The 27,745-nt window shown below is 39.5% G+C and overlaps 1 protein-coding gene across 2 annotated transcripts in view; it reads right to left on the bottom strand.

Moving 5' to 3' along the window:
• The window catches only part of Ankrd17 (ankyrin repeat domain 17), a 139,216-nt gene extending 119,079 nt beyond the window's left edge, over positions 1–20,137 (bottom strand). The window contains exon 1 of one of the 2 annotated variants that reach the window (XM_042678388.1): positions 19,449–20,137. In XM_042678388.1, the coding sequence (XP_042534322.1) occupies positions 19,449–19,922 (474 nt within the window). In that variant the 5' untranslated portion in view covers positions 19,923–20,137. The remainder of the gene's footprint in view (positions 1–19,448) is intronic. The other variant, XM_042678389.1, reaches the window with a different exon arrangement.
• Positions 20,138–27,745: the final 7,608 nt, after the last annotated feature.

Here is a 27,745-nt window from a genome sequence, read left to right on the forward strand (position 1 = left end):
ACCAGCAGTGAGCACCAAAGTCTGACAAACAAGATCAACAAGGAATACTATCTTCCAAAGGCATAACATGTTGAATCATAGGAAATTAGATATTTGACAACTTTTGACATATAAAAACAGCAATGTCACGAGGTTCAATTAATAATTATAAACCTACCTCCCTATACAAACTTCTTTCTAAATAATAAGAAAAGTGCTTAAGAGTTCACAGAATTATTTAGTACTAAATAAGGCTTTCCAAAAAATCAGCAGAGGTACTATTTCTCAGCCCAGTTCAACTTACAAAATCACAGGCAGAAAACAAAAAGAACAGTAGGAAGAGGTATAGAGAAGCAAGCTTCTCCCAGCAATGCTGAAGAAGGAAGATATCTACTCTGAAACCTAAAGGAAAAGAATAAACAAAGGCCTAGGGAAGAATATCCAAAAGACCTCAAGCCAGAAAATTGTACATATTGTAAGGATCTTTTGAGCTTAGATTTTACTCTAGACAGTGAGAAGTTAAATAATAATTTGTATCTTAAACTTTCAATCTAGCTATTGCATGATGAAGTATGTGAAAAATAGAAAGCTAGGAGACAAAATAGGAGGCTACATATAAGACATAAGACAGTAGTTGATGGTAGTAACAAAGAAGTGGAAAGACACAGGTATACTTTGGAAGTCTTAGGTTTTCCCTTTCCACTCTTCCACCACAGTTTCAGCAACAAAAATCCTTTTACAATGGGAAATACCCCATGAGGTTCAGTAGAAATACTCTCCTAGTTCACCTACCACATGGTGTAAAAAGTCATCTAGTGCTTGGACATGTTTTCCCAGGGACTGGGTTCAAAAATGAATACAGGACAAGATTATTTCAAGAACCAGGAATGATATTTTATCTTGTACAGTGTTTGCCCTATTTCTAGATATATTTCATTGTTTTGACCAAGTGCAGTCAAAAAGCAAATTTTAAAAAAATCAAAAATTAAAAAATTAATTCATACACATATACATTTTACAGCACAGTTAATGAGAAGCTCTATTTGTCCTGAGTTACCATCAGTTCGGATTAAATCATTATATACAATGGCTGAGTGCTTAACTGCCTTAATTTTGTGAAAAAAGTTGCTTCCCAAAAAACAATGGTGCCAGAAAAGCAAGATAAAAATTATGTTAATCCCTATAACGTGACATTCAAATGACAATTTAAGTGATAAAATGAAAAGGTAAGTTTGTTGAAAGGCAGCCTATCTTTAGCTGAAACTTGGTGGCTTTATGGAGAAAATGATTACCATGCAGCTGTGGATACCAAAGATCTGCTGCATCGATAGCCTTAAAGATTATGTAAAGCTAGAATTTAACCCTTGATTTCTATGTCCAAATTTCCTCTGACAAGTCAGATTAAAGCTTACTTACAGGACCTGTCTTAACCTTAACTGTCTTTTTAAAGTCCTCATCTCCAAACATAGTCTGTGAAACATAGTTCAGTACACAAAACATGGACATGAGCCAGATTATATACCTTATAGATAAAGTCAACACATAAGGAAGAACTGTCCAATAAAACTTTGTGATGATAGCTACTTGTGCTCTCCAACATGGTAGCACTAGTCATGAATGATTATTTCAAGTCATTAAAATTAAATCAGTAGAAAGGAGGGATGGAGTGAGGAAGGGAAAAATTTTTTAAACTGAGTTCTTCAGATGACTCTAGCTATACTCCAAGAGCTCAGTAGCCATATGTGGCTAGTTCCTCCAGTACCAGGCACAATAATTTAAAGAGTGGTATAGTAATAAGACAACAAAGGCTTAGATCTATGACTGAGAGGAAAGACTATAATACCTAGAGTATAACAAAAAAAAAAGAAAAAATTCTGTCTGTACAAATGTGCTCAAGCAACTCATCTCAATTCCATCTAAATTAGTATAATCAATTACCTTGATTTAGAAGGGCTATCATAACGAACTCCCCAAAACTCTTTTTTTTTTTTTGGGTCCGGTTGTGGGGCCTGAACTCTGGGCCTGGGCGCTGTCCCTCAGCTCTTCAGCTCAAGGCTAGTGCTCTACCACTTGAGCCACAGCGCCACTTCCGGCTTTTTCTTTTTGCTTATGTGGTGCTGAGGAATTGAACCCAGGGCCTTGAGCATGCAAGGCAAGCACTCTACCACTGAGCCACCTTCCCAGCCCTCCCCAAAACTCTTGATGAGATGTAGAGAATGGGCAACAAGAAAACACATCTCAGGCTTGACAGCTAATGACCTATCCACTTAGAAAGCATTTATTTGGGGAAATATCGTTTGTAGTATATGCTATGTGCTCACAACCAAAGGGAGGGAACATCACTTATCTACTAAATCTATAGCTTTGAGAAAACCAGTTAGAAAAACTCAGACTAGTACTGTGTGCTGGCTAAAAACAATCAGAAAGATCAATTTAACTGTAAGTAAGGTAGTAGGCAAGCAGAAAACAGTCCTGAATGCAGTGCTAGGAGCATTCTCCCAGCACTGGCAAACTCTAACCTACAAGAGTCCAATAATTTGTACCTGTTCTGGCTAGAAAAGGCTGCTTTTGTGTTTTAAATATTAGAAGATAACTTCATGACCTCACCTTTTTTTAAATGGCTAAATAGTGGCAAAAAACAGGTATTCTTTTCTACCTATGATAGTTTCTAATGTGTCAACTTGGTTTGGCTAAACTAAAAAGGGAGCAGAGAAACTATTTTGCAGCATACAAATACTTTCCCTCAATTATTCAATCAACTACTAACCTAAGTACTAATATGAGAGGATTTTGCAGGTAATTCCCTCATCAGTTGAATACAACTGAAGGTGATCATCCCCAGTGACCATGACCTAGTCAAGTGAGCGCTTCTAGTTAAAACATGGCTTGAAATAACATCTGAACTCACAATCTTTCTTTCTTCACTAGATCTTCCAACCTTGATGGCCTGTGGAGAGCAGTTTTAGCCTATGTCTGAGTGTAGTAGCTTGTTTACAAGTTTCCTTCCTAATCACCTGCCTTACAGAAGTCAGACTTGCTTAGTTAGTCCTTACAATAATATAAGGCAATTCCTTGTGCTAAATCTCAATACTATCTTCTATTCATCAAATATTAGTATCCTACTTGTTCTGCTTCTTTGGTCTTAACGGATATCATCCAAAAATTATTTGTTTAGATGTCCTTAATACGTAGGTAGGAAAAGTAAGGAAGGGAGGAACAGATCTAGGATAGAAAAAAAGTAAAAATACACCAACAGGTTCCAAAATTTAGGACAAAATAAGATCTTTGCTCCACAGCTATTACCTATTGTCCTGATAGGAACAGAAACATCAAAAACTCCCTCTCTCTTTTTTTTTTTTAAGTCTCACTATGTAGACCAGGCTGACCTCTACCTCCAGATTTTCCTGACTCTGCCTTTCCAATGCTGGGATTTTAGGCATGTACCACTATAACCATCTGGAATCTTTTTGTTGTTGTTGTTTCCTTTCAGTGCTAGGAATCGAACCCAGGGCCTTGTACATACTAGGCAGCTACCTTAACGAACTATTAAAAACCAACTAATGACTAATCTTTAAGAAACCTGAAAGTTCTAAATCTATAACAAATAGTCAGAAGCTATGACAGCCCTAAATGCAGTTCCCCCAAAGTCTACTATACTTTCAGATTTGGTCAGTGAGGTCACAAGTACAAATCATCCAAAAAACAAAGTAAAAGACACAGACAACAGTCAAAAGAACATTCCTCCTTTAGAGAGAGAGGGAAAAAAAAATCAAGGACCTTACACAGTAGGTAGGACATGATTACCGCAACTCCCACTCCAAATGGACTTCATTAATATGGACCAAATATTGGTATATACTTCCTATTCTCGTCTCTAAAGAAGCTTTTATAATAATTGTCCTATTTCTTTTCATCATTTTATGGGTTGGATAAAAAGAAGATATTTCATGGATCACTGAACTAAATTAAAAGAAAGGCTGAACAGTTTATAAAGGGCTATATGAACTAACTGAATAGAATCTTTTTTCTTTTGTGGGTCATGAGGTTTGAACTTTGGGCCTGGGTGCTGCCACTCAGCTCTTTACCTCAGGGCAAGCACTGTACCACTTGAGCCTCCACTTCTAACGTTTTCTGTTTGTATGGTGCTGAGGAATCGAACCCAAAGCTTCATACATACGAGGCAAGCACTTTACCATTGAGCCTCCTTCCCAGCCCCTGGATAGGATCTTAAATTGACACTTGAGGAAAGAGGATTATGTGAAGGTTTGTATAAAGTTTGAATTAAAGTTTAACTGGAAATACAAACTTGAGAATCTCTAGCATAAGGATAATATAAAAACAGAAGACTAGAAAACAAAAAGTAACAAGGGCTGTAAGTCTGCCTTGTCACAAGCACCTAAGGCCCTGAGTTCAAACCCTCAAAACAAATCCTCATCTCCCATGAAGGACAGTAAGGTAGTAACTGATAGAAATATGTGTACTCAGCTGGGTGAGAGGAATCAAAATCAGCAAAAGACAAGTAGTGAGGCAGAAATGGAAACACATGGAATGGACACCATTAACTAAATACTATATCCAAAAAGATCCACACACCTTGGGAAAACCTAAGGACAGAAGTATAAAAAGAAAAGTACTAAGAATGTTGAAGTATTCGAGAATGGCCTGGATAAGTCACAAAAAATACAATTTACTAGGGAAAAAAACAATCCATATTGTAAAAACAATATAGAACATATGCAATAAATACTACAATGAATACCCCCAAGTATAAATAGCATCAATGCTGGACACTGGTGACTCTTGCCTATAATCCTAGCTACTTAGAAAGCTGAAATCTGAGGATGAGGTTCAATACAAGCCAGGACTGATTAAGACTCTCATCTCCAATGAACTACTCAAAACAAAAGCTGAAAGTAATAGAGTATTAGTCTTGAGCAAAAGCAGCTCAGGGACAGCACCCAGGCACCACGTTCAAGCTCCAGGACTAGCACACTAACTAAAACTAAATAATACATAACACCAACAAATCTCCAGAAAAAAAAAAAAAAAAAGGAAAACCCTAATAAAATATAAAAGGTAAGGAAACTCACAAACCCAAGCTAAAAACACAAAAATGTATTCAATTTTAGTAATAATTAGGAAAATAAAAATGCAAAAACAGCTATTTGGGGTTTAACAGATTTTTTTTTAAATCAATAAAACTAAGTAATATGTAGGAGCATTCTCACAATTATTATTAGGTTTGAATTCAGGACTTTGCAATTACTTGGCTTGCTTGCTGGTTAACTTGAGATAGAATCTTATGGACTTTTCTGCCTTGGCTAGCTTTGAACACGATCTTCCAGATCTCAGCCTCCTGAGTAGTTATGATTACAGTCATGAGCCATTCCAACTATTATCCACTTTTGCTGTCAGTAAACTTGAAAATACTAATCAAATCTAACTCAGCCATCCACTCCAGAGAAATAGTTTTGTTTAAAAAAAACCACCTGTCAATAAAATTAAATTTTAAAAAACACCGTAAATGAAGCTTATTTCAGCATATTTGTAATACCAAATATAATAAAAAATGCCAAATGAAAAAAACTGAAATGTCCATCAACATAAAATATGCATGGTCTCCCTGATATGCAGATGTTAAATTCAAAATCCAAGGAGATATGACAAAGTAAACAGGACTCAAAAAACAAAGGACCTCTTCTCAATTTGTCCTATCATTTCTAGATGACTCCATGTTCTTGACCATGTGTACATGATAAATACATGTACACATCTGAGGGAAGCTAGGAAGACGGTATAGAATCAGAGGGAAACAGGAAAAGTAAATACAACAGAGGGGCCCAACAGCTGCACTGGACATTGATGAAAGCGCTCTTGAGGAAGGGAGGGAATGAGAGAGAAAGAGGGAACAGCTTACATTAAGCAAAAGGAAAAAAATGTACATTTCACCCAATTTGGAAAAAATAGCTGTACTGTCAAAGTTTGTAGAGTCCATAAACTTAATAAACCATGATAATGACAATGTGCGTTGTGAAGGTTAAAATGTATTTGTGACTTCTACTATCCCAAAATACTGTGAATTTTGTGAAATTTATGTAATCTGTAATCACTTAATCTCAATAAAGAAGAAAAAAAAAGACTCCAAAGACTTAACCAAATAAAACTTCGTAGATCTAAAAAACACTTTGGAAGAGTAATGAGGTATAAAATCAACATACAAAAATCAGTAACAATCAATATGCAAATAATGAACAGAAAAATATACAAATAATCAGAGATGGACACTGGTGGCTCATGCCTGTAGTCTTAGCTATGGAGGAGGCTGAGATCTAAGGACTGCAGTTTAAAGCTAGCTCAGGCAGGCAAGTCCCTGAGACTCATCTCCAACAAGCTATTCAGAAAAAGCTGAAAATGGTGCTGTGGCCTGAGTATTAAGAGTGCTAGCCTTGAGCAAAAGAAGTTCAGGGACAGTGCCCAGGCCGAGTTCAAGCCTCAGGACCAGCATACACACTAACCATCATCACCATCATCATCATCATCATCATCATCATCATCATCATCATCATCATCATCCTCGTGAATCAGGAAAACAATCCCCTTTGCAACAGTTTCAAACGAATTAGAAACCTAAGAATAAAATGAAGAAAGTAGATGGTGAAAACTACAAAACCTTGGAGAAACAGAAGATGCTAGAAGTTGGAAAGATCTCCATGCTCATGGACTAGCAGAATTACTATTGTAATTCCCTCTCCAAGAAAAGAAACTGAGTATTTGATGTTCATGAAGTTATTGGCAGAACTGGAGAAAAAGGGAGATACAAACCACTACATATTACAAGACCTTCTTTCCTTTTTTAAGTATGAATGCATTCCTTAGTTCTTATAGTCAATAAACATTATTCAAAGAGTCATCTTTTCAAATGGGACATCTCTGAAGAATGCTCAGTGACGCTTCTTAGCAGGCAAATTTCTAAGTGATAGCCCTAGTCTTAATGATAATCTCACTGATAAACACCAAGAGTAAAGAATGAAAAAGTAATGAAAAAACAAGACTGGTTATATATATATATTGTGGATCTTTTTGTCAAATTTTCTGCAAATATGGATCAATCTACTTAATGATTCATTAATTTACAATCTAAAACACAATTTAAAAATATTAGATTCTTCTACTGCACACCATCATGTAAACTCACTTTCTCCTACTGTAACAGATCTCTACCTTCAATAAATGTCCAGGTACAGTAATACAGAGACCCATTAGCAAACTTCATGGTAAAATGAGAATAGAAAACTACTATAATGTAATTTGGTTGTCAAAGACACTGAAAAAAAGTTACATATAAATCTCATAGTAAATAGTAATAAAATCACTAAGACAACAAAAACTAAACCGTGTTCCAAATAAACTACTTATAGTAAGTTATTTTCATAGTTTTATTTTTAACAAGACAGTTTCACATTAACAAGACTTAAATTTTATGAATCTAAGAAAAATATCTTTTCTTCAAATTCCTATTAATCATTTCCTAAGTGATTTTACTAGCTCTCAATACTTGATATAATTACAAAAGTACACTAAGTGATAATTACTAATAAAAGTCTGATAGATAACAAAATTCTATCACTGTGCAAAGGTCGTTTGGAAGCTTCATTGACTACAATACGAATAAATTCATTTAACTTGTATTTAACAGGTATAAGGACTTCCAATATATACCATATTCACTGGAAGAAACAGTTGTGAATACTAGATATTGAAAACAGCAACACAAACATACTCAATAACTGTCAATTTAAAGAATTAATCCTTGTATTTGTCTCACACTAGTAAAAGCTACATTCAAGACTTTGCAACAAGACTTTTCATTATTAATTTCATAAAGATGGAAACATAACACAGAGATGAGACAATCATATGATCCAAGGCTGAACTGGCAACTGACCTAGTACAACATACAGGAATACTTCCTCCTCTCGTCCCAAGTTTTATATTTAGTGTGATAGAAAAGAGAAGAAAAAAATAGATCAAGTTAATGTACTTTTTTTTTATTGTGAAAATACTGTACAGAGGAGTTACAATTACATGGGCAAGATAATGAGTACATTTCTTATCAAGCATTGTTGCCCCTCCTTTGTTTCCCCTTCCCATCTTCCCCCCCCCATCCCCCCCAACTTTTTTTTTTTAACAAAAATTTGTGAAACCAATCTTTCTAAAGATCTGGCTTAAGTAAGTAAATAAGTCTTTATTTTTTAAAATAAGAGATGATCCATGTGGGAAAAATTCAGGTCAAAATTATTAGGCCGGGTGCTGGTAGCTCACACCTGTAATCCTAACTACTCAGGAGGCTGAAATCTGAGGATCATAGTTCAAAGCCTCCCCAGGCAGGAAAGGCTGTGAGACTCATATCTCCAATAAACCACTCAGAAAACTGGAAGTGGCGCTGTGGCTCAAGTGGTAGAGTGCTCCCCTTGAGCTGAAGAGCTGAAGGACAGTGTCCAGGCTAGAATTCAAGCCCCACAACAACAAAAATTTAGGGGGCTGGGAAGGTGGCTCAGTGGTAGAGTGCTTGCCTTGTATGCCTGAGGCCCTGGGTTCGATTCCTCAGCACCACATAAACAAAAAAAAGAAAAAAGCCGGAAGTTGCGCTGTGGCTCAAGTAGTAGAGCGCTAGCCTTGAGCTGAAGAGCTGAGGGACAGCACCCAGGCTCAGAGTTCAGGCCCCATGACCGGACCACCCCCCCCCCCAAAAAAAAATTAGGTCAGGAGCTGGTGGCTCACACCTATAATCCTAGCTACTCAGAAGGCTAAGATCTGAGGATCACAGTTCAAAGCCAGGTCTGGCAGGAAAGTCTGTGAGACTCTTATCTCTAAGTAACTACCAAAACTACAAAATTACCAAAGCTACAAGTAGAGCTTTGGTTCAAGTGGTAGAGCACTAGTCTTTAGCAAAACAGTTTAAGCCCTGAATTCAAGTCCCAGGACTGGCATACATACACACACACAAATAATTTTTTAAGAGTCCTGGGAGTAGCTCAATGGTAGAACACATGCTTAGTATGGAGAGTCCCTGGGTTTTATCCCCAGTATTCAAAATTTTTAAAAAAGAGAAAATTGATAGGCATTTGCTCTATTTTTTCCTTTTTTATTTCTATTTCTTGGGACTGGACAATGAAAGGTTAAATTAGGCCAACTAATAGGTCTTTTGAGAAAGAGAAAAGGAAGAAAACAAATTTCCTCTTAGAAATCTACAACTATAACCTAGTTCCATAAAAGCACCAGGTAGCCAGGCAATGGTGGCTCACTCCTGTAATCCTAGCTACTTAGGAGGCTGAGATCTGAGGATCCACGGTTTGGAGCCAGCTCAGGCAGGGAAGTCTGTGAATTTTTATCTCCAATAAACTACTCTGTAAAAGTCAGAAGTGGCCCTGTAGATCAAGTGGTAGAACAACTAGTATTGAGCAAAAGAAGCTTAGGAACAGTACAAGACACTTACTTCAAGCCCAGGACTAGCAAAAAAAAAAAAAAAAAAAAAAAAAGTACCATGCATATGCTCAAATAATTTCTATAAATGAAAAATGAATTTGTTTTCAAATTAAAATAAAACAATCTGTATACCTCATGATTTTCTTCATGTTTTAATTTGGTTTGAGTAACTGGTTAATTTGAACATTAAGGAATGCACAATAACAATATAAGGAAGTAAAATCCTCCTCTAATGATAGATTCTATCCCAAATTCAATTACTTTTAAACTGTCCCACTCTAGATCATCTCTTAGTCATCTTTTTCATGATATAGTACTATGTGCCTGTCGCCATCCATCCATCCATCCATCCATCCATCCATCCATCCATCCAGTCAGTGGTAATCAGGTCTGAAGTGAAGGATTGAGGCTTGCTAAGCAGGTGCTCCAGAACTTAGGCCATAGGAGTCACACCTCTAGCACAATTAAATCCATTAAAACTGAAGTTTCATGGTCTTCTTGGGAAAACAAAATTCACCATTTCCCTTTTCACTAATTTAAATCTCAAATCACAAAATGAAACATACATTGTTCCAGAATTCTTTTTGCCTCATGAATAATATTTTCTAGAGAAAAAAAAGTTAAATTAAGCACCACAAAGTCATGAAGAATACTACTGCACTCCTATCTGAATACCAAATGGATGGGCTACCTTTATTAGACAGGTAAGGTTACAGAACTAAAAGGCTATTCATATTCATACAACACCTTTAACTCCCTACAAGCTTATTATTTTTCAAAAGATTAAACCTAAAAGAAGTTAGTAATTAGTATAAGTTACCATGGATGCTGGAGTCTTCCTAAAATGGAGTAATCTCAACATGTATTATGTCATACACAATTGTTAAGTTAAAATTCCTTTTCATCTGAGACTGTGGAACAACTTAAAGATCCTCTAAATTATCTTTATAGAAATTTCAAAATAAATGTAATTATAATTACATTGACTCAACAAGTACTAAAAAACTGTGTTTCTAGTCAACTGTATAGCACAGCATCAGATTCTAGACAAGCAATGTAACAGTCTAGTGATTATCTGGAAGTCAAAATATGTTGTTTTAATGATTATTCAACACCAGAAACTTTTTGTCAATGGTGAATGAAGCCTGAACTCAGGGCTTGTCCCTAAGTTTTTTCACTCAAGAATAGGATTCTACCACTCTGAGCCACTGTACCACTTTCCAGTTTTCTGGTGGTTAAGTGAAGATAAAAGTCTCACATACAGGGTAGGAAGTTGGCTCAGTGGTAGAGCGCTTGCCTTGCATGCCTGAGGCCCTGGGTTCGATTCCTCAGCACCACATAAGCGAAAAGAAAAAAGCCGGAAGTGGTGCTGTGGCTCAAGTGGTAGAGCGCTAGCCTTGAGCTGAAGAGCTGAGGGACAGCGCCCAGGCCCAGAGTTCAGGCCCCATGACCGGACCCAAAAAAAAAAAGTCTCACATACTTTCCTGCCCAGGCTGGCTTCAAACCTCAACCCTCAGAACTCAGCCATCTGAGCATGAGCCACCGGTGCCTGGTTCACTGAAAACTTTTACTACTCCAATTAGGCTGATGTGATTAAAATTGGCTAACCTGTGCTAAGCACTGGTGGCTCACATCTGTAATCTTAGCCACTCAGAAGGTTGAGACCAGAGGCCCAAGATTTGAAGTCAATGAGATAGGTATGTTCACAAGACTCCATCTTCCAAATGTCAGCAAAAAGCTAGGCTGGAGGTATAGTTCAAGCAGTGCAACATGAGCCACGAGCCATGGAAGCAAGCTGAGCAAAACTACAAGGCCCTGAGATCAAACCCCAGTACCACCAAAAAAGAAAAAAAAAAAAGACTAACGTGAGAAACAGGAATCTACTATAAGTAACTTCAACCAGTTTGTGTTATCTCAAAATTTAAGGGTTCCAAACAGTTACTACAGTAAGCAGCAAATAAAAGAGTATTTATGTTTAGATATCTTGCTTCTTATCACAAAGCTAAGTGCTGGTGGCTCTCACTAGTAATCTTGGCTACTCAAAAGGCTGAGATCTGAGAATCACAGTACAAAACCAGCACAGGCAGACAAGTCAAGACTCTTATCTACAATTAATCAGCAAAAAGCCAGAAGTAGAAGTGTGGCTCCAATGGTGGAATATCTGAGACCAAGCACACTATAGGCACGCATGTGTGGGCATGCACACACAAAAAATACTAGCACAGAGAACCATTCCAGGGGAGATATAAAGATGAACTAGACAAGGCTTTTTTCCTTTTAGACTAAAGAGTTCATAATATGTAAACAGGTAGATTTAAGAAAAGAGGAAATAGCAAGCATAGGGTTCTACCAAACAGCTCAATCTTGGACCTCCTACTTCACAAACTGGCCTTAGTTACCAAATTACTTTTCACAGCAACTTCAAATTTTAAATCTAAGTAAGAGCTGTTGTGGATGTGGATGTCCCTAATGCCAGCTAATCAGGATTGAGTTCAAGGCCCACCTGAACAAAGTCACAATGGCCCTGTATCAAAAACCAAATAAAAACATAAGGGTTTGGGGTACAGAGAACAGGTGTTAGAGATCTTGCCTAACAAGCATAGGGTCCTTAGTGAAATCAGTATCACTGCTCCAACTGAAGTTGAAGATAGTAGGGACAAGTTCATACAGTCTTTCTTGGATGTCTAATAAAAGTTCTACACATATACTATGGAGCTGGGGAAAAAGAAAAAAAAATCATGTTTTATTTCAGATTATTCACTCTATCAAGTTAGCAATTCTTTTTTTTTTTTTTTTTTGCCAGTCCTGGGGCTTAAACTCAGGACCTGGGCACTGTCCCTGAGCTTCTTTTGCTCAAGGCTAACACTCTACCACTTGAGCCACAGCGCCCACTCCCAGCTTTTTCTGTTTACGTGGTACTGAGGAATTGAACCCAGGGCTTCATGCATGCTAGGCAAGTACTCTACCATTAAGCCACATTCCCAGCCCAACAATCCCTATTTGAAAGGAAAATAAAGGTTTTAGTTTAATAAGGAGAAATTAGTTTTAAAAATAAAAACCTTATGAGCAATGGGTGACAATGTTATCAGACACTTTGTATTCATATACTGTTTTGTAGAATGGGAACTTCTTTGTACAACTACTTAAAAATTAAAAAAAAATTAAAATAAAAACCTTACAAGGCAGAAAAGCATTGAAATGTCCATAAAGATTCATTTTTATTTTAGCTAGATATTGGTGGCTCATGCCTGTAATCAATTGTAGCTACTCAGGAGGCTGAGATCTGAGGTTTGCAGTTTAAAGTCAGCCCAGGCAGGAAATTTCATGAGACTCTTCTCCAATTAACCACTAGAAAACCAGAAGTATAGCTGTGACTCAAAGTGGTAGAGTGCTAGCCTTGAAGGACAACAGCACATATAGGCCCTGAGTTTAAGCCCCAGGACCGACCAAAAAAACTTTTGTGCCAGTGGCTCACAATTATAATGCTAGCTACTCAGGAAGCTGAGATATCTAATGATGATAGTTCCAAGCCAGAATAGGTAGGAAAGTTTGTGTGGCTCACAATTGTAATGCTAGCTACTCAGGAGGCTGAGATATCTAATGATCATAGTTCCAAGCCAGAATAGGCAGGAAAGTTTGTAACACATCTCCAATTAATCACCAAAAACCAGAAGAGCTCTGGTACAACTAGTAAGAATGCAAGCCTTCAACAAAAAAGCTAAGGGACGAGTGCTCAAGGCTCTGAGTTCAAGCAAGAACTGGCACACAAGTTAATTATTAAGTACAGATGGAAATTCGGATATTTTATTTGTACTTTTGTTTCTTTTCTTTTTAAAAAATATGCATTTTTCTGAACAAGAAAAGCTTGCAGTCAATTTGTTTTCAACAGCTGCCCTGCTGCCAAATAGTACCTTCCTCTATATCATATGAACTTGTAATATTGCCATTATCTAAAAAGCCAACATCACAGATATTATATTCATTATTATACAGCACAAACAGCAAATGAACTAATGCACATGTTTTGACTCAAATAGATCCAGGTTAAGTCCTGTTCTAACACTAACAATATGACACTCATATACTTCTAAGCTAATACCTTTGCCTGTAAAATGAAAGTTCTCTCCCCACATCTTTATACTTCTAAAGCAGACTGTTTTACAACCATTTAACTTCATTTGTACATTTACCCATTGGTACATTTATAATTTCTTCCACATTTTATTAGTATGTATTAATTATATTACGAGGGGGTTCACTTGATATTTCCACACCTACCTACCATGTATTTTAAAAATGCTATTCAATATAGTACTACAGTGGGCAAGCAGCACAAACTCCAAACATTTATTGAACTATGTAAAATATGTTAGTACCAATTCTTACTTTTTTTTTTTGGATCCGGTCATGGGGCCTGAACTCTGGGCCTGGGCGCTGTCCCTCAACTCTTCAGCTCAAGGCTAGTGCTCTACCACTTGAGCCACAGCGCCACTTCTGGCTTTTTTCTTTTTGCTTATGTGGTGCTGAGGAATTGAACCCAGGGCCTCAGGCATGCAAGGCAAGTGCTCTACCACTGAGCCACTTTCCCAGCCCGTGATGGTACCAATTCTATAGATAGGGTTATAGTAAAAACAAAATGAGAATACCCAAAACCCTGATTAACTCATCTAACTCTCATAACAATGCTATAATAGGATCTATTATAATTACTTAAGTATGAGGAAACTGAAGGAGAGTGGTAACTTGCCTAAGGTCAGCTACTAATTGATGGAACTAGGAGCTGAATAGGAAATCCATATTACAGGCTCTTAACCATTACCTATACTTTACATACTATAGGTGCTAGATTAATTTAAGTTAGCTCTTCCTATAAAATATAAATATACCTAGGAGGCTTAAAGCACTCATCAGTCATTCAACAACCAAGCCTTTTGATTTAGCTGGCTTTCCCACTAATACCAAGGGAAGAACATTATACCTAAGAGAAAGATACTGAAATCCTAGTATCAGCTATTTATAGAGTTTGGATCCAAGAAAGGAAAAAGAAATTATCTCTTTCTTAAGTTTCCTATCTGAATTCTGAATATTTTCTATGTATTAATTATTCAACTGATTTTTAAAAATCAAGTCCTACAGTTAGGATAGGAGACAAAGATCAATACATCTACTTTACAAATAACATCAATTAAAGAAAAAAAGGGGAACAGAACAAGCAAACTTCTCTGGGCTAATATGAAATTGATTGCCTTTACAATACAGGTTTTAGCATTTTTTTTTGCATTTAAAAACAAACAATACGGGGCTAGGAAGGTGGCTCAGTGGTAGAGTGCTTGCCTTGCATGCCAGAGGCCCTGGGTTCGATTCCTCAGCACCACATAAGCAAAAAAGAAAAAAAGCCGAAGTGGCGCTGTGGCTCAAGTGGTAGAGTGCTAGCCTTGAGCTGAAGAGCTGAGGGACAGCACCCAGGCCCAGAGTTCAGGCCCCTCGACCGGATCCAAAACAAACAAACAAACAATACTTTGAAATTAACCTGACATTACTTGGGGCTTGGGCTCAGGGCTGGGTCAGTTACTGAGCTCTTTTGCTTAAGGCTAGTGCTCTACCACTTTGAGCCACAGTGCCATTTCCCGTGTCCTGGTGGTTAATTGGAGAGAAGAATCTTTCGTGGAGGGGCTGGGAAGGTGGCTCAGTGGTAGAGCACTTGCCTTGCACGCCTGAGGTCCTGGGTTCGATTCCTCAGCACCACATAAGCAAAAAGCAAAAAGCCAGAAGTGGTGCTGTGGCTCAAGTGGTAGAGTACTAGCCTTGAGTTGAAGAGCTGAGGGACAGCGCCCAGGCCCAGAGTTCAGGCCCTACAACCGGACCCCCCCCCCCCCCCCAAAAAAGAATCTTTCGTGGATTTTCCTGCCCTGGCTGACTTTGAACCACAATCCTCAGATTCTTCAGCCTCCTGAGTAGCTTGGATTACAGGTATAAGCCACTGGTGCCCAGCTACAGCCTAATTTTTGACATCAATTTTTCTTTCTTACTCATTCTCAATCCTTTTATATCTGTAAGACTCTCCCTAGCTTTGCAATTACTTTCAATACTAAGTCTTTACTGAGTCCCTTTGCAAAAGTATCTTTTTGTTAAGTTTATCCCTTAATTTAAACCCACAGGTCAGTTGCCTGTAAAAATAAATGGAATTCTGATTAACACCTACTATATTTACGTTTTACTCATCTTTAACAAAAATATTACGTTGGAACATAAAAGTCCCATGTGTAATATTGCTTCCCCTGCTCCTTGAATTCTGCTTTAGAAAACAATGTCATTTTATGTTTAAAATCAAATACAATGTGATTTCTAAAATAAAATGTAAAGCTTGTGATCTGAACTTCTTGTAATATTTGAATAAGAAATTTAAGTTTTCACACTAATTTCAAAAGATATGTATAATGTTTTTAATATTTTCTTTACTGGTCAGTCACTCTCCACAATAAAATCATTCATTTTGGGGGGCTGGGAACGTGACTTAGTGGTAGAGTACTTGACCAGCATTCATGAAGCCCTGATTTCAATTCCTCAGTACCACATAAACAGAAAAAGTTGGAAGTGGAACTGTGACTCAAGTGGTAGAGCGCATGCCTTGAGCACAGAAAGCCTCAAGGACAGTGCCCAGGCCCTGAGTTCAAGCCCCAGGACTGGCAAAAAAATAAAATAAAAATTTTCATGTTCAACTTTAGATCTTATTGTTTGGGGTCAAATATAAGGAAATAGGAATGTGGAAAGCTCTTGATCTGACTTTTCCTTCCATGTACATGTGAAGTTATGAAAATTATCTAAAGCATTCTATTCTTTAACATTTTGGGGGGTGGGGGGAAGAGGGCCAGTCCTGGGGCTTGAACTCAGGGCCTGGGCTGTCCTTGAGCTTTTTTGCTCAAGGCTGCTACTCTACCACTTGAGCCACAGGCTCCACTTTTGACTTTTTTGGTAGTTTATTGGAGATAAGATTCTCCTGAACTTTCCTGGCTGGCCTGCCTTTGAACTGCAATCCTAGCTACTGTGTAGCTAGGATTACAGGCATATTTCTTCTTTCAGCATATAAATAATATTCATCTAGCATTTGTTAAAAAAACAACATATTCTTATCATCCCTCAGTTTTTCAGTTTAAGCATAACCTTTCATATTCCTTTTTAACCCCTTTTAATAATTTTTACTAGAAAGGTTTTGGCTCAAGGAGCCTGTCATTTTCATTTTTAAATTGTGTAGGCTATCACAATAAATTGGGGGGGGGGAACTCTTACATATACTATGATTTTAACCACAGACTTCCTAACTCCATAAAGTTAAACTTCTGCTGACATGTCAGGAAAATAGTAATTAAGAAAAACATTGCACAACTGTATTTAGCCTTCAGGATACAGTAGTCATGAGGTTATTTCTTTACTTTCATCAAATAATGGAGGCATGTACAGAGACAAATTGTACTCCTGCCTGTTCATTCTTCATCAGGTACATGTATAGATTTTAATGGTTGCATTGTTGCACATATTTCTCCTGACTCATCTTTGTAACAGATGAAGAATGCATAATTTACTCCATGGTGCAGAAAACTTAAGACTAGGAAAGCACACTAAAAACCAAATAGGGCTCTCCTAATTGGTAAAAGTCAACATGTACCATATTCCTGCTGTTTACTATGGAAAACGTGACCTACAAAATTAATGTACCTACAAATTTTGAGCTATTCATGATTTAAGAAATTATTAAGCCATATCCCAATGGGCTGTGCTTGCTTTAGAATATTCCAGGAAATGCTACATTCAATATTATGACCTTATTCCAAACCAGAGCTTGATAATTGTGTTGGAAATCCAAAACCTTAATCATTGGTATTTTTCCCATACCTCCATATATTGGATTTAAAATTAGAATTCACTAGCTCCTTTCTAAGAAAATAAATTACAAATGAAGTGTACTGGTTTGAGGAGCCTGTTAAAACTTTGACTTGATTTCTACTTTAATTACTAGGCACAACCAATTTCTTCTAATTCTTGTCTTTGTATTAAAAATAGCCAATGGCTAGTGGCTCATGCCTGTAATTCTAGCTAAATCCCAGTTCAAAGCCAGGAAGGAATATTGGGGAGACTTAGTCCAAGAGTCTTATCTCTAATTACCCCCCCCCAGAAAAAACCCAAAACAAAACAAAAACAGCCTTAAGTGGAGCTGTGGTTCAAATGGTAGAGCCTCAAAAGACAACACTCACACCCTGAGTTCAAGCCTTGGTACAGGCACAAAAAAATAAAGATGACCTAAATTATTTCTAAAATATTTCTAAGCTGCTAAGAAGCATAAAAAGGAATGATTTAAAGTACCATAGACCACAGATGAAGATCTCACTGTATGTCTTGCTTCATTGTTTCAATAGATGAAGTGTTTTTATTTTTAATGGTGCCAGGAATTGAACACAGATCCAAGAGGCTGTTAAACTCTTTACTATTGAGCCACATCCCCAGCCCTCCCTTCCCAACTGCAAATACAACCTAAGCACTAGACTATTTGAAACATTCAAGCCAATACAAGATCTATTAATACAAACGTATCCAGAGAATCCAGTAGCCCAACAGAAATAATAGTCGGGAGTGTCTTTACCTAGTTAACTTCGTTTAAAGGAAGGTTAAAAAATAATTTGGTCATATACTAGTAAACAAGTGAAACTCTTTAAAAAGTATTTTCTGTATTTGAACAAAACCTGAAGCAGTAAGTGTCATTTTCACAAAAGCAGCTTTTCACTAAGTTCTGTTTATGGAAGAGAATATAGCAAGTGATACTTCTAGATAATTCAGTTGTTCTTTGTTACAACTGTTATCCAACTTTTGAAGCTTTAAATTACAACTTCTTTCTTCAGATTAAGAATGTTTTAACTTACATTTCACAGAGGGCATAAGAAAGTTATGGAAGTGTTTATAATCAGTAAGGCTAATTATTGGTGATCAGTAATGTATGTTTCACTGAGCTTTTGGGTTAAAAGGCCTTTTTTTGATGAATAAGGTCCTGCAACGCCGCCTGTCTGTGAATCCAGGAAACATTATAAACAGTTATGAAACCAGATCACTAGGACAAATCAAGAGGCCTTCCTTATCCCAACTCACCACAACCAAGTCTAGGCTCAAAGCACACTCTGCTGCTCTTGATTTTATTTGGAAAATGACAGGTCCTAGTTTAGTTACTCCTAAGGAAGTAATCAAAGATGCACATGTAGGTACATGTAAGGATCAAATACATTTTTCATCCAGTGAGTTATTTTTAAACGTATATGGGTCTGCGATGGATTCGTCCAAAATCCTTGAAAGCTGGAGGAAGTGAAGATGACTTTAGCAATCACAAGAATTAAAAAGGAAAGGGGGGGGGGGGGAGGGAAGCCTGCAGAAGAATATGGAAAAGTACAGCTCTCTCACGTGTCTCTCACATACACAGGATACTTAGCTTCGAGTCCATTACCATGTTACCTCTCCTCCAAAACAGCTCCCCACCACCTCACAACTGGGGAACCCGCCTAGTTGTGCCCCAAGAGACTCATCTACCTATTATCTTACTCCTCCCGATTTAGCCCCGCCTCCGCCCCAGGAAGGTGGCTCTACTGGCCCTGGGGAGACCACCCTCCTCCCCTCAGGTGTGCCAACAGGGAATCTCACCAAGGCCCTCCCCATCCTTAACCTTGTGAACCGTCCCGGGGTAACGTGCAGTTCACCAAGTCCGAGGACGGTAAGCCTCCCACCCCCACGTGTCAGCTACCCTCCCCCACCTCTCCACACCTCACCATTCAGGCCGAGGAAAGAAAGGGGGCAGTCGAAGCCTGGTCACCGAGAAAAGACCGACCGACCCGAGCGAGGGGTCCCCCCAGAGCACGTCCCCTCCCTCCCACCTTCGGCACCCCCCCTCCTCTCTTCGATCCTCCACAGCCCCTTCCTCCCTCCCTCCTTGGAAACCAGGCCCTTGCCTCAGAAACCTCTTCTTCCTCGTCGTCGTCGTCGTCGTCTTCCTCGCTGTTGTTGCTGCTGGTGCCGCCGCCGCCGCCGCCGCCGCCGCCTCCGCCGCCGCCGCCGCCGCCTCCACCGCCGCCGCTGTTGTCGCTGTCGCTGCTGCTTTCGCTGCTGCTGGGGGGTCGGCAAGTCCGGTTGCGCTTGGCCTTGTGCTGCTGCTGCTGCTGCTGCTGAGGCGGCTTCTTCTTCAGGAGCAGGTCGCAGACTCGCACCATCCCACGAGGAGACGAGGCCGAGCGGGCCCCGCTGCCGCCGCCGCCGCCGCCGCTGCTGCTGCCGCTACCGCCGCCGCCGCCGCCGCCGACCTCCGCGGCCGCCGCCGCCGCCGCCGCCGCCGCCGGGGGGGGGCCCGCCACCGCCGCCACCGCCGGGGGGCTCCCTTCTCCCTCAGCCGCCGCCGCCGCCGCCACCGGAACCGTCGCTTTCTCCATCCCCGGGGAACGAAGGAGGGCGCGGACGGGGGAGGGGCGTGGGGGCTTCGCTCTACCGCGACTTCGGCCTCCCTGAGGCCGACTCAGCGCTCGGTGCCGCCTCCGCCGCCACCGCCTCGGTCACCTCTACTGCCGCCGCCGCCGCCGCCGCTCCGCCAGCTCTCACCTCGTCTCGCGATATTAAGGGCGGGGAGCCCGCTGCTGGGAGGGAGGGAGGAAGGGAGGATGGGAGGGAGCGTGCGGGAGCAAGCGGGGGAGGGGGGGGAGTGAGGCGTAGACCGAGACGGGCGGTCGGAAAACCCAGCAGCTCAGAAACTAGAAAAATCGACAGGAAGTGTGCCTGGGTGGCTTCCGAGGGGGGGTGGGGGGGTGGCGGGGACGGCCGGAGAGCCCGCGAACGCCCAGAGTTCTTCTCTTCCCTCGCTACTTCCCCCACGCACAGCCTTGCAGCCCTCCCTTCCTCCTTCCTGACTTGTGACTAGAACGCAGCCGCGGGCGGAAGCGCGCGTGACGCCATCAGTCGTCGCCGGAGCGGCAGCGGTGGCGGCGCGCGCGCGCGTGTGTCTCTGTGTCTGTGTCTGTGTGTGTGTGTGTGTGTGGCCCAAAGTCCAAAGGGAGATATTTTTTTGTTTTGTTTTCGGAGGCCGGGACTCCCGAGGCCTTGAGAGCGCGCCGTCTCGCAGTGCGTCGGGCGGAGACTGGCGAGACCGCGGCCGAGCAGCGAGTGTGGGGCCGCGTGGGAGCCCGGGCGGAAACGCGGGCCCGAGGCCGTGTGGTAGCGGGAGGCCGGGCCGGCCAGATCCGGGAGGTGGGGCCTGGTTCTGGACGTCCGGTACGTAGTTTTATTCCTGGCCATTTTTTTTTCCCCCCTTGCCAAATCGAGGGTGTTCTGGGTTTTCAGCAATGGCTTCGTGTTAAGGAAAGAGGCTTCCTCGCCTAAGCTGGAGTCCTGACTAGTGGCGGGCTCCTGATCCTGCCTTTGAACACGTGTGCCGAGTGAGAAAAGTGCATGAGGGGGATGCCCGCACCTCCTAGGAGAACGTGGAAATCAGTGCCGACCACTGACCCCGATCTAGCTGGTTCCACTCCCAGCCCACACACTGTGGAGCGAGCCTCGTAAACGCTCCTCTTTGTGTAGCTCCTACGAGGGAATAGTGTGGTGGGGATGCTGTTCCTGTTCATCGTATTTTGCACATCCGAAAAACTTTGCAGAACGTTTGGGATTGATCACGTAGCTTATTGAACCCAGAATGAGCCATTGCTGGTCGAGTACACATATATTGGCACAAGGAAAACCAAGCAAACATCAAAGACAGATGCACTGGCACAATATTAAAAAAAAAAAAAAAAACCACTATGTCTCAATGACATAGTTGCCATTTTAAGACTTCTAAGTTTAGCTGAGTGTGCCTTGTATTTTTTTTTTTTTAGCATTTTTCTTCTTTTTAGCAGTGGCATACCATATGAAATGTGGGCAGTTGCCAGTACTCTACAGAGCACCATCACAGAATTGGCAATGACTAAATCAATTCATTCACACAAAAATTCATCCTGTGTAACCTAAAAATCAAAGCCACTGTTTTCCAGATGCTTCTCTGGATAGTAAGTGCTACAGTAAATATACATACAGATTGTTATAATCATCCTGCCGGTTCCTTTCCTGCGAGTTCCAGTGTTGAACAAAACACTAAATTATTTATCTAGCCACCACAGATTTAAAGTTCTATACTGTACTTTCCTCTGGATCCTTCTCATCCACTTCATATCATTTCTTCTCTCCCTATCTAGTTGAATACTTTTGCTCTATCAGCCCCATTTTATTATATGGATTTACTTACACTTAACTACATTGAAGCCATTAAACATGAATTCAGTTTTCCAAATGCTAGAAATTTCCTCATTTTTTTTTTGTGTCAATTTCGGAGGAATGAGAAATTCCGCTCATATTCTAATAGCAATCATCCTGTTTCTCCTTTGTTTATTTTTTTTCTGTCTTCATCCCTCGCAAATTCTGGTTACTTAGCTTATTCTTCTCAAACATTCACTATTTCATTCCTTCAAATTTTCTTTAAAACATATCCTAATCTAGGCCCTTGTGGCTTCCCAGGAGGCTCAGATCTGAAGATCACAGTTCAAAGCCATTCCTAGCAGAAACATGAGATTCATCACCAATAAACTACCCAAAATTTAAAAAGCCAGAAGTGATAGAGCACTATTCTTGAGCAAAAGTGCCAGGCCCTGAGTTCAAGCCCCAGGATAACATAGACACACACAGATTATAATTGCAGGGTGCCGGTAGCTCATAGCTATAATCCTAGCTACTCAGGTGGCTGAGATCTGAGAATCTCAGTTCAAAAAAGCCAACCCAGGCAAGAAAGTCTGTGAGTCTCTCATGTCTAATTAAGCACCAAAGAAGCCAGAAATGGAGCTGTGGCTCAAGTGGTAGAGCACTAGCCTTGAGCACAAAAGCTCTGGGACAGTGTCCAGTCCCTGAATTCAAGCCCCAGGACTTAAAAAAAGAGAAAAAAAAATTCTGTATTCATTTCATTTTTAACTTAAAATTGGTTAATTGGCCCTTTGTAGTGTTGTATATGTATCCCAATATCAAAAACTTTCTAAAGTAATCCCATTATTTGAAAGAAAATGAGTTCTTGATCTTGAATAATAGTGAAATGATTTTGTTGGGGCTAGTAAGATAAAGTCAAAGCTTTTAGAATAACCAAGGCCTCTGAAGTGACATTCTGTTTTTGTTTTTGTTTTGGCATTTGTTATCCTTTTAGAACTGTGTGGCAGAGACTAATTATTAATTTTCTTCTAGGACACACAGTTAAATTAAATTTAATTTCCTCATGTGATTATGCCCAGTGTGATTGAGTTCTCATCAATAAAATATATGTTCATTTTCAGGCTTAATGGAGTCCTCCTATTCTCCATTAGCTTGATATCAGCAAGCATGGTGACTGAAAACTATGCTAGAGATACCAGAGTCAGGAGAAACAATATGAGTGGCTAAAACACTACTTGAAAGAGGTACCTCTATTAGACTAATCTTTTGAACTTCTTGAAAAAAAGAAAATTGAGATTTGAGAGTTTATGTTATAGGAGTTAGAACAACAATAACTAATCCTAAAATTTGTACCAGAAATTGGTTACTACTAAGACAAGAAAATATTTTACACTGGCTTAGTGATGTTTTAACAGATACTGGAGAAATTAATTTGGAAGATGGAGACCTATGTTTGCAGAGGCAAAGTAATTGGTAAAACTCACTTGGAATAATTGAAAAGCTGATTGTCTATTGAGACTAGATAAAAGGAAATAATAGAGAAAATAAATTAGAAGACTAGGTTTTGAGTGAAGTTTACTAATGAAACCATAAAACTCTAATATTGCTCAAGTGTCAAAAAACTGGAGCAACTATTCAACCCCAGATTTACATACATAAGTAGGAAGTAGACCATAAAAGCTTAGCAGTTATCAGCTGCACTGGACATAGAAGAAAAAGAACTAAGCAACCCAAAGACAGCGATGGGAAGGGAGGAATGAGAGGGGAAAGAAGGAACAGCCTACACTAAGCAAAAAGAAAGAAATGTAAACATCATCTGATGTGGAAAAAGTAACTTGTATTGTCAAAGCTCATAGAATTCATAAACTGTATAGACCATAATAATGACAATGTGCCTTGTGAAGGTTAAGATGTGTTTGTGACTTTAACTATCACTATTCTACAATACTGTGAAATATGTGAAATTTATGTAATCACCTAATCTCAATTTTTAAAAAAAAAGTGAGAAGGAATGGGTTAGGAGCGATGGGTGACAATGTTATCAGACACCTTGTATTCATATACTGTTTTGTGGGATGGAAACTTCGTTGTACAACTACTTAAAGATAATAATAAAAAAATTTTAAGCTTAACAGTTCAGTATCTACATAGGATATGACCATGAAAAATAATGAGCAAAAGTAATGTGTCAAGGGCCATACAAAATAATAGACAAATCTCTCCCAAAGATTAGAACTGGGTTAACATCAAAACTTACTTAGAGGAGACACATTATAAAATGCAATATTTCATTATTATGCATTGTTAACACAGTACCTCACACGTTTCTTTTATCCAAATGAGAGAACATATTGTAATTTCCTGCTCCTGATCTACCACCACTGTGTGTTGAGTATGCAGCGTTCTGGCGTGGTAGTAAGGATCATAGCTTATTTTAATTCATTGGTCACATCTGAACTTAGTAAAGAGTATTACACATTATTTGAACCTGACCTAGTAACTAGTTAGAACTTTAGATTTTTTTTTCCCCGTGGAGTATATGTTCTATGATGAAAGAAAGAGATAAAATTGTTTTTGGTGGTCAGGAGTGTCTTGCAGATGATAGATTATTCTGAAGACACAGTTATGTTGTATTTTCCAGCCTCTCTTCCAAACATGTACACAGAGGTTAGTTGTACCAGTTAAGTTCTAACTAGCAGAATACGAGTAGGAGAATGTACTTCTGTTCCAGTGCTGGCTCATGAAAATACCACATGAACAATTTTCCAAAATCTCACCAACTTTGAGGCAGCTAAACACACTCACATTGGAACTATGTGTTCACGATTGTAAAGCCACAAGAGAGAAGAGTGACTTGAGTCTTCACATGGAGATTAGCTGCTTATTGTGGTAAATCACTGAAGTTTGTCTTGACTAATACAGACCTGCCCTTTTCTTCAGAAGTGTTCATCACATTGTTTAATCTTGACTTAACTGACTGGACTCATGATCTTGGCTGGCCATATATTCTACTCTTCAATCATACCGATGAGCTCAGAAATAGGCAAGGTAATAATACAGTTAATTTGAGGGAACCTCACCGATTTTTTGGGCTAAAAATATTGAAAAAACAAGTACCCAACTGAAATAAAAAATCAGCTACCTCTTCTTTTGGTTATATAGAGTGTAAGACTTAAACATTACAGAAAAATAGTGATACTATAAAAGGGATGAGAAGCTGGGAGCCAGTGCCTCACTCCTGTAATCCTAGCTACTTGAGAGGCTGAGATCATGGTCTGATCCAGGGCAGAAAAGTTCACAAGACTTCTTAGTACATAGCTGGGTACTGTGATGTGCACCTATCTTTGCAAGCTATGTGGGAAGTTGAGAATAGGAGATTGTTACACAGCAGTCCAGGCAGAAAACTCTGAGACTCCATCTCAGTGAAGGGAAGCTGAACATGGTAGCATATATCTGTGATTCCAACTACAACCAGAAGCCTAAAAGGATGGATGCTCAGTTCACTCCTTAGTGGGAACGAAGACCCAGTTTTAAAGTATGAGCAAAAAACAGGGCTGGAGATATAGTTCAAGTGGTAGAATGCACTCACAAGGCTGTGAGTTCAAACCCAGTATCACACACACAAAAGTCTGAGTTTTGTCTCTGAGAGTTGAAACCATAAAAGTTAAGAAATAGATACTCTCAGGAAGATGTGTGATTTCAGAGACAAGAAACTTGTTGCTTGTGTCCTGCATGTTTGTATAACATTGGCAGCTATAGTCATATAGAAATGGAAAGGTAATATATTCAAGCAGACCAGGCCTACTCACATTGTCAACTACTCCCATAGAATGGGTTTGTACATTTAGTTCATAATATGACCCAATTGTTTGCCAGGGGCATAGCACAATAAAGGACAACAGAAAGCTATGGGAGAAATTGTGTTACACACCCTTTAAATAAAGGGTATTATTAAGAAGACATTTGACACAACCTCTGAAGTAAGTCACTTTGAGAGAATAGTTTGCAACATGCATCAACAGTAGACCATTCAGCAACAAATTTAGCCATCAAATAGATCAGATGTCACTCCAGCTATGCCATAAAAATGACATTTTAGCTCTTTCAACCAGATATTATCAGGGAGAATAGCTGTAATAATACTCAAAACACTGAATTTCCCAAGCGATCTCAAATGATATGAAATTCAAAACTACAAACTTGGGACAGTATGAAATCTCAAAATGACAAGATTTGTTTTATCCCTCGCTAATAGTACATAAAGTTGTATCAAATGAAATACCCAGAAATGTGAAGCTGGTGAGTCTAGGTGGGGTGCATGAGATGCAAATTCCTTGGTGCTAATGAAAAAGCTTGCTTTATGTACTAGAAACCGGAAACTCATATTTCCCTGGACAACTGAATGGCTGTCTCTAGAGGCTGAGAAGCTAACAGGCCCTGAATCTTACAGGTCCACACCATCCTTCTGAGTACTAGGCTTCTCATACAGGAAACATTTGGAGGACATACTCAAACTATGTCCAAACTAAACTATAACACTGCCATGGAGACATTGAGCTAAATACTTTCCGTGGAGAGACTATTTGAATTTTTTCCCATTTGAAATGTTCTTTAAAAAATGTTGTAAAGATGCTGTACAGAGGTTTACAGTTACATGAGTAAGGTAATGAGTACATTTCTTGTTGAACATTCCCCACTCCTTTTTTCCCCACTACCCCTTTCCTCCCCAACTCCCTGCCCCCAAGTTTTAAAGTGTCTTGTGAGTATTGTTACAATGGGTCACCCTTTGTCCTTGTTTCATCATTTTGTTATTCCCCTTCCTTCCCCAAATCAGATAAATGTATATTAAAGTTATATAATGGCTTATGATTACTTCTTCATTCCTAGATTTGTTTTTCAATCCTACCTCACCTAACTTTTCTGATATTCAACATCAGTTATTTCCAAGGGAGTCCTAATAAAATACTTCCTCTCTGCCTTTTTTGCTTTCTAACAATTAGGAATTAAAATCAAGGGTATAAATGGGGCCAAAATACCACTTATTAGTATTAAGCATAAGGTTGCTATGTTGTTCACTTTTATCACAAACAAAAAACAAAGCCAGGTGCTCACTCCTATACTCCTACCTACTTGTTAGATGAAATTTGAGGATCTCAGTTTAAAGCCAACCTGGGCAGGAAAAACCATGAGAATCGAATTAACTACTGAAACAGCTGAAGTGAAGCTGTGGCTCAAGTGTTAAGAGTGCTAACCTTGAGCATAAAAAGTTCAGAGACAGTGCACAGGTCCCTGAGTTCAAGCCCCAGGACCGACACACACACACACACACACACACACACACACACACTCCCTGAGTTCAAACCCCAGGACACACACACACACTCCCTGAGTTCAAGCCCCAGGACACACACACACACACACACACACACACACACACACACACACACACACACACACACACACACACTGGCCTGACAATTGATCCCCTGGATTAGGCAGATTTATACCTCTAATTCCTAACAATGCTTGACAAGGACAACATGTAGGTACTTGTGTACAGCTTTGTTAAAAAGTTGGAGGACAGAGTCTAATCAGACATTCTTGACAGATAACATTCAGAGGAGTCACTGCCTTTCCAATTATTAAAGACCTGGAAGTAACTGAAAGCAAAACCAGAAGCAAGTTGTGTCATTGCCAAATTCATACAGGAAACTAACATCTTGTAGTTTACATAATAAACCCAGTTAACCTGGTTAGTATGTCCAATCATTCCTACTAAGGTCTTTTTTGTTTTTGTACCACTTCTGGGGCTTGAACTCAGGACCTGGACGCTATCCCTAAGTTTTTTGCTCAAGGCTAGGCTCTGACATGAGGTACAGCTCCACCTAGGGATTTATTTTTTATTTTCAGTAGTTTATTGGAGATAAAGAGTCTCTTGGACTTTCCTACCTAGGATGGCTGGTTTCTAAGGGCAATCCTCACATCTCATCCTCCCAAGTAGTTAGGATTATAGATGTGAACCACTGGCACCAAGTCT

This window comes from Dipodomys spectabilis, unplaced genomic scaffold (assembly GCF_019054845.1).
Source record: "Dipodomys spectabilis isolate Male_0828 unplaced genomic scaffold, ASM1905484v1 ptg000043l, whole genome shotgun sequence".
In the NCBI taxonomy this organism is placed as follows: domain Eukaryota; kingdom Metazoa; phylum Chordata; class Mammalia; order Rodentia; family Heteromyidae; genus Dipodomys; species Dipodomys spectabilis.